We start from the raw sequence: 8789 nt of genomic DNA on the forward strand, positions 1-8789 counted from the left end.
TAAAAATAATCAGAAGAGTCCCGCTGCGCTGCGGGGCAGAATATGGCCATAAAGTTCTCTTACTTAGATCTGGGTTTGATATTTACCACTCCTTATCTGCCCTCCAATCACGTCCTTGTTCGTGCCCGGCATTCACTGACAGTTGTGGGTGAGGGGGTCAGTTTAGGAAGGCGTTGGAGGTCACCCTCTTTTGATGGGACAGCACCCCGGGAAATCCCGCGGGCAACCCCGGTGAGAAGGCCGGTAGGGAGTTGTTTCTGAGGGAGTCCGACAGCAGAGCCTGCGGGGAGCTGCTGGCCGCCAGCCCGCTGTAGCCCGTAGCGCCCTGCTGGAGATGCGGCGGGGGAGGAGGTGGTGGCGGGGGGCCTCCACCGGGCGGCCCCGTTGCTGCAGCAGCGTGTTGGGTTCCTGAGACAAAATACCCCCCAGTCTGACCGGACAGCAGACCGACAGGAGACGTGTTCATCCCGTAACTGTTCGTTAAGCCCAGCGCCCCAGCTGCAGACCCGCCGAGGATGGAGCGCCCGAGGTCCCCGTTACTCAGCTGCTCCACAGCGGGCAGCAGCGACCCGTACCCGGCGGCCTGGTTCAAAAACCCGGGCGAGGATCCGTTGTAGTGTGGGTGATGATGATGGTGATGGTGTAGGGAGAGAAACGGAGAGATCTGCCAGTAAAGCGGGTTGTTTGCCCGCTCGTTAATCCCCAAGCCGAGAGGAGCGAAGCGCAGCCCGCGCTTCATCGCCAGCTTCCCGCGGGAGGTGGCGGAGCGTCTGCGGAGCTTCCCGGTAGTCCCTCCAATGAACACATCGTCGCTGCTCGGGTCCAGCATCCAGTAGTTCCCTTTGCCCGGGTCGTCGTAGTGCCGCGGCACCTTCACGAAGCACTTATTGAGGCTGAGGTTGTGCCGGATGGAGTTCTGCCAGCCCTGCTTGTGCTCCCGGTAGTACGGGAAGTTCTTCATGATGAACTCGTAGATTCCGTTCAACGTGAGCCGCTTCTCCGGACTCTGCCGGATCGCCATCATGATCAGAGCGTTGTAGCTGAACGGAGGCTTGTCGAATTTCCCGTTTTTGCCGTTATTACCGTTAGCGTTCTGCTCCGGTGATGCTTTGGCGTCCTTCCCACCTCCGCCTCCCCCTCCGTCCTCCTCCTCCTCCTCATTCCCCTGCTCCTCCTTGCCTGGTTTCCCTGGGTCCATAACCGCAGCAGTATAGTCCACATCCGGTGCCCCAAGCGACCTGTCCGAGTCGGAACCCGGTGATGGAGACAGAGTCCCGGGTATCCCGATAATAGCGGCGGCGGGCGCAGCCACCGGGTCAGTCCGGTCGCACTTTGAGGGCAGCAGGAGGCTTTTAATGCTGAAGGAGGAGGACCGGTGGACGGTCGGTGGGGTTTTTACATCTTCCATGCCCGATGGCGAGTCTCCCAAAAGAAAAAGAAAAAAAAGAGGAATAAATAATAATAGAATAAAATGAACCGCTCCTCCAAGCTCGTCCGCCTCCGTTATCCAGGCTGGAAACGATAGAGAGACGGAGAGGAGAGAAAGGAGGGTCAGGATGAGAGATGATGGATGGAGGAGTAGAGAGAGAGAAAGAGGGGGAGGGAAAGAGCGTGGCTCCGATGTGGAGAAATTAGTAATTAAGGAGTTTCCGACATCACGAGGAGGAGGAGCTTCTCCAACTTGCTGCTTTTGTCAACAAATCCTCCTCTCTGCTCCTGCCTCCCTGTCCTGCTCCGAACCGGGTCTCCTGGTCTCCAGCAGATGCAGCCTCCGATCTTTTCATCTGCTCTCATTAGTCTGACTCTCTTTCGGAATTTACGCGCAGGTGTAGCCGCGCGGTGCGTCACACTGACCGCTCCGCGTGCGTAAAAGTGCGCTGTAGTGTGTGTGTGTGTGTGTGTGTGTGTGTGTGTGTGTGTGTACGCGTGCATGGGACCGTGCGTGAAAGCACGCCCTGCAGACCGAGGAAAGCGACCTCTCCGACTTTGTTTTCTCAACCACAATACCAGTTTGAATTCATGTCGGCAAACACGGCGCGCGCCCGCCAAGAGCGTGTTTGTGCTTTACGGTGAGGAGCGGGAGCGCGCTCTCTGTGTTTATTAATGAAAAGCATTGAGCCAGCGGGGAGCGCGCGCAGCTGACGGAAGGATGTTTACTAGGACCATGACGCCCCTTGTTGGTGAGAGACGGCTACTGACGGAGTTTAACAAACTATCTATTTAAAATAGATAAATACGCGTTCTCCCTCGTGGTAAACGTATTACTTCAAAGAAAGCCTGATCCAAGTATTATTTTACTGTTGTAATTTAACATAACGGTTAAACCTGAGACGTTTGACTTGATGCCAGCTGTTTTATTTTTGTGTTATGAGGCCCCACTCATGCCACCAGGTTGGGAATAATAAAAACATCTTCAGGAGGTTTTAATGATAAAATAAATGGCAAAAACAGAAAAACTGGTGCAACGTGCAGAGGTTATGTTGTTAAGCCCGTGTGAGGCATGAAGTTCGCTCAGAGCAGGGGACCAGTTGTTTTCTCTAAGACAGAAAAGTTTATCTTTTACCATATAATTTGTTTCAATAAACAAAAACAACTTATTTAAGACCCAAAGATGGAAAAATTATATATATATATATATATATATATATATATATATATATATATATATATATATATATATATATATATATATATATATATACACACACACAGTGTCACACTGTTTTGTAAATGTACATTCTCTATTTAAAATTATGTCTAATCAGGTTTGTTTTCCATTATTCTCCATCAGCTCAGGATAACGTTGTTTCTGTTTAGAGATACAATGACCTTAAACTTCAGCATGTTAGAGTTACGTGTACAGTAAATAACACGTGGAAGTCGACAGATTTCATGGGATGAGTTCAGTCTCTCTCTCTAATGCACACACACATGCACACATGCAAGCAGAGCTTTGTTTGCACTTGCTGCAGATTTTGTATGACAACAGAGCATAAAGCCAGATTACACACACACACACACACACACACACACACACACACACACACAGTTCTCTGTTAAAACTGTGTTTCAGAGCCAGATGGTATTTGTGTTTAACTGAATCTAAAACCGGGGTTCATGTTTCACATGCATTCACACACATGTGCCTGTGCGCACACACACAAATAAACAAACACATACACATACACACTTAAACACAAACACTCACACAGAAAGGAATGTAAACACACCTACATGCACACACACGAACAAATACATACACATATCCACACGCACGCACACACACACACACACACACACACACACACACACACACACACACACACACACACACACACACACAGAAATATAAATAAACACACAAACAAACCAACACTCACATGCACAACCAAACAAACACACACACACACACACACATACAAACAAACACGCACACGTGCACACACACACACACACAAACACATACATACAAACACGCACACGTACACACACACACACACACACACACACACACACACACACACAAACACATACATACAAACACGCACATGTACACACACACACAAACACATACATACAAACACGCACATGTACACACACACACACACACACACACACACACACACACACACACACACACACACACACACACACACACAAAAACATACATACAAACACGCACATGTACACACACACATACAAACAAACACGCACACGTATACACACACACACACACACACACACAAACACATACATACAAACACGCACATGTACACACACACACACAAACACATACATACAAACACGCGCATGTACACACACACATACACACACACACACAAACATATACATACAAACACGCACACGTACACACACACATACACACCCACATACACAGGTTCTAACAGAAGTTGCATTATCTATATCTTCCTGAGACCTCGACAAATAAGTGTCTTACATTTTCTTTTTTCATTTGATTTCCTGTCTTTTTAGGCCATAATTAACACCTTCCCTTTTTTTTTACGTATTTTTTAGTTTAACTTCACAACATGCCCATTGTAGAGGACTGTAGCATAAGAAAGCCTCAATGTCAGTGGTCACCAGACATGTAAGTGTCCAGCCGGCTTTATCTGTACGGTGTATTTTTCATACCATAATAACAAATATCCTGTTTACACCCCTCTAGCTTTGTCACCTGGAGACGCCGTCATAACAACCTCTCCCTTGCTTCATTTCTGTTAGAATATCCAACAAGAGGTTATCTCGGTCTGCAGCGATCCTGAGAAAACAAATGATACAAAACCCTTAATTTGAGAAGAAATTGAGTCACATGGGAAAACAGCCAGATCAAAACACGCCAGAGATGGCAGTATAGAGCTCCGGGAGTTGACGTCACTTCTCCCGGCATGCAACAGTTCAAATCGAAACGGCGCCATCTTGGCAGGCAGAAGCCCGCAGCTGGACTATTTGTTACTGTCAGAAAACGCAATCAAACGGGAAATATGGTAGATTCCTGTTGTGCCTTAGGATGCCAGAACAGACACGGACGACATAAGGAATGAGCCATCAACAGGATTCCCCAAGATCCGGAGCGCTGCAAACGTTGGATCATTGTAATAAAACGCACTAGTGACCGGGCGAAAATGAAATTGTGGGATCCCGAGAGTAAAGGTTTTCGCTTATGCAGCGACCGCTTCATGTCAGGTATTTAAACCAACGTCTCCTCAACTGTATATGGTATTTATTTTAAATGCTTTCATTACGATTCTTAGTGGGCTTCCTACACTTATTTTGGCGTGGCTTTTTCTGTCTTATTACTCATAGCAGCAAGTAAACATCACGTAAAACGTTGCCTCGTGAGTTCTGCGTGCTGCCGTTTACGTGTTTTATGATCACAGCAATTAACCGGCTAAGCTGCATTTAATTTTTAAGCAGTGGTTGATCAATTGTCAGATCACACATAAAAAGCACTTTGGATTGCTATTATCTGTCTCACCGAGACAGATCTCAGACAGATCATGAGACGTTCCTGCCTGACATATTTATTTTATTCACGGAAAACAATCAAACTAGTGATTTCTCTTGGCGTTCAGTTTATACATTCAAACAACACATCACTCTATTTAAACTACTTACGTGTAAATCTGTTATTTGTCCATCCATCCATCCATCCATCCATCCATCCATTTTCATCCGCTTATCCGGAGTCGGGTTGCGGGGGCAGTAGCGTCGAGAGGCCCAGACTTCCCTCTCCCCAGCCACTTGAGCCAGCTCCTCCGGGTAAATCCCAAGGGGTTCCCCGGCCAGGTCCGGTAAGAAGTCCGCTCCGACAGCTTCTGGCATTTTTAAAAAGTATCCCAGGGTCACGGTAAGGGTCGGAGATGTTTAGTCTATTTAATTTCTGACTATATAAAACGATTTCTTCGGTTTTAAAGTGTGAAGTAAACTCCGACGTAGTAAAATCCAAGCTGATCCCGTTAATTTGTTTACCTTTGTTGCCTGCCAACATGGCGTCTACTCTCTGAGAGTCACGTGACGTCCGAAGCTCTATAGGGGACAAAGAAGGATTATGTCACTTCCTTCTTCTTTGAGATGGTGAAGCTCTAAAATGAAGGTTTGTTCAAGGAAGGTGGACCTTCTAAATCTGTGTTTCTCAACCCTGGTCCTCAGTGTCCCCCTGTCCTGCACGTTCTCCATGTTTCTGCTACAGCACACCTGGTTCACATATTTGCATAGCCTCCTTAGGATGACATCGAGTGCTGTTATTCATTGCTTCATTTAAGTTAGGTGTCTGGCAGCAGAGAAAGAATTCTGTTGGAAACAGCAACATGCAGGACAGTGGCCCTGAGGACCAGGGTTGAAAACACTGCTCTGAATAAATGGCTTCAAACACAATGGTTCAATTTACCAAAACTTTACCCTAAAGGGATTTCAAATTAATTGTCAGACAGTCGCTGTGAGGCTGGCAGATAAAGGCGTTTTGAGTTAAGGATTTCAGTGGCGTTTATCTCCGTGAAACTAACTATTAGCAGTGCTAACTTAGTAGCTGATTTGGTTTATAATAAAACTTTTCGGCTAATGGAATGCCTTTATTGGTACCGTGGCTCTCGTCTTTTTTATGCTGGTATGCATGCACACGGAATGTGCCCGTCTTAAGCCTGGGGCACACAGAAGACAGATGCTCTGTCCCAAGGAAGCACCGCGGAAAGGCCACGGTTTCGGGGTCACTCAGAAATCGCTGCACTGCTGAGCGCTTCTTGGAAAGTCACGTGACAGTCACATCTTGTGGGACTTGAGAACAGGAAGTGGAAAGTGACTCTTTTGTTTATACTTGATCAGACTTGCTGTCGTGTTTTATGAGATTTTCTAATTAACAAAAAAATGTACACTATTTATTAGAATATTATTAGATCAATAGTACTTTAAAGGTATAAATACAGTAGAATTTATAAGCTCCTCATCTGTGTCTTGGCGGTTGGGTTTGTGGCGTAAAGACATTCTGTGTTGTAATGTCTATGATAAAGTACTCCACTATCTTGTAAACAGCCGCACCATGGCGCTTGAAAGAGAACTGGCACCTATCTTCCTTGGCCTGGTGCTTCTGGGACAAGGCGTTGCGTTCCCCGTCTAGCCACTCTCAGTAACTATAATGGTTTCTTTTTAAAATGACAGCGTGGGCGTGACGTGGCACAGCGCATCTGTCTTCTGTGTGCCCCATGCCTAAGGCTTGTGTCGTGGCAGCCTTCTGTATTTTAAAAGCTAGAATTTAGTCATTGGCTTGCCTACGGGTGTGTGTCTACATGTAACTGTGTCCTAGTCTAACTAGTTATGCTATCAACTGACTTGGTTGGCTTTGATTATGTCATGCTGGGAAAATCTGGAGATCGTGGGTGATGGCATGTTATATAGCAGCAAACAGCTGTTAAAACTGCTAAGATAAAACCAAATGTTCATATTAATTTACAATTTTAAATGTATACAATTTTTATACTTTGACATTTTTAAGTCTTCCTATAATCACTTAGTTTTACCTTTGTAGAACATACACATATAGTGTTTAATCACTAACATTGATTACGCCTCTTTTATGATTTTTCTTTCAATTTTTTCATTTTAGAAGCCATTTACTTAATTTTCTGATTTTCCCATATTTAATTCTTTTTTTTTCAGTCAGTGCAGTGCATCAGCACTTAAACGTCGTTAATGACACCTCAGTACTTGAATTTTACACATTTTGACACAGATTTTAACTTTATCATTCAGTTAATCTATATACATATAGTCCTATTTAATATTTTCCAACATCTGGCGTCAGTTGTGTGAGTCTATTGTGCCCTGTGTGTGTCTCTAATGATGTCATGAACTCTACCAGATGACCACGCTGCCAGAGATCACTGCCATTGTAACATACCAAAAGGCCAAGTATTTAATCAAAAATGACCAGAAATTAACTTTTAATCTGCAGACACAAAACGCGTCATACATCCAGGGACATATCACATCTGTCTGGCCTCTAAACAAGAAAAGCAAGGACCTACGACCTTGCAACCATATAAGTTAGCCATAATTTTCTATTCAATTCAATTCAAGTTTACATATTCAATTCAATTCAATTCAATTCAAAAATACTTTATTAATCCCAGAGGGAAATTGATTATATAGCGCCAAGCCACGACAAGAGTCGTCTCAAGGCACTTCACTTAATAAAATATTCTAATACAGTTTAGTTCATTGAGCTAATCAGTAAAACGTTTCCTATATAAGGAACCCAACGTTTCCTATATAAGGAACCCATCAAATTGCATCAAGTCACTGACTAGTGCTCATACTAAGCAAGCATTTAGCGACAGTGGAGAGGAAAACTCCCTTTTAACAGGAAGAAACCTCCAGAGAATCCTGGCTCAGTATAAGCAACCATCCTCCACGACTCACTGGGGATCGAGAAGACAGAGCAGACACACACACACACACACACACACACACACACACACACACACACACACACACACACACACACACACACACACACACACACACACACACACACACACACACACACACACACACACACACACACACACACACACACACACACACACACACCAATAATAAGTGCTGGAAGACAAAAGTCATGCGGAAGATGATACTTTCTGCACTTTCACTCTGAATAAAGTTCATCTTCCTTGAATCATAAATGACTTTACAAATTTGTAGGTAGATATAATCATATGTGTTGAATGAACAAGATGTTTTAATCCAAAATGTTTTAATTATGTGTGCATTAATCAATGATGTGTTAAAATTAAAATTAAAATTCTGCAATGATTCATTCCAGATCTTAAACAACACCAGATCAGTGTTTGTTGATTTAATAACTTCATCTATCAGTATACTCATACTTCATAAGATTAATATTAAGGCTTTAGCATTCATTTCATATAAATGTGTAAAAACATTTTCACTTCACACTGAGAATTATCCCCTAAGGATCTGAGTGAAGGCGTTACTTTCTGAGGACTTTGTTAATGCCGTTTAAAACTTGTCAAATCCTGATTTGTCTAGAGTTTGTAAACAACAGTTGATATATACAGGAATCACTTCGTTATCTAGTTAGTTCTGCTGCTTCCTGGTTCGGCTAGCCGGTGAGCAAGCATTTGGAACCATCCTCTCTTTTTACCGAAGGTCAAAGCCTCTCTGCAATGCTTGCGAGTGATTTCAGACACAATGGTTCTTTTAAGAGTCACTAAACAGCCTCAGACCCAAAATAGACACTCCTGCTTCCTGTCATC

The 8789-nt window shown here is 44.3% G+C and overlaps 1 protein-coding gene across 1 annotated transcript in view; it reads right to left on the bottom strand.

The window, feature by feature from the left end:
- LOC107396529 (forkhead box protein G1) overlaps positions 1-2151 on the bottom strand; it is a 4427-nt gene extending 2276 nt beyond the window's left edge. Inside the window, exon 1 of the mRNA XM_015976290.3 lies at positions 1-2151. This exon is cut by the window's left edge and continues 2276 nt beyond it. Coding sequence (XP_015831776.3) covers positions 158-1408 — 1251 coding nt within the window. The 5' untranslated portion in view covers positions 1409-2151 and the 3' untranslated portion in view covers positions 1-157.
- Between the last annotated feature and the right edge of the window lie 6638 nt (positions 2152-8789).

Source organism: Nothobranchius furzeri, chromosome 12 (assembly GCF_043380555.1).
Source record: "Nothobranchius furzeri strain GRZ-AD chromosome 12, NfurGRZ-RIMD1, whole genome shotgun sequence".
Lineage (NCBI taxonomy): Eukaryota > Metazoa > Chordata > Actinopteri > Cyprinodontiformes > Nothobranchiidae > Nothobranchius > Nothobranchius furzeri.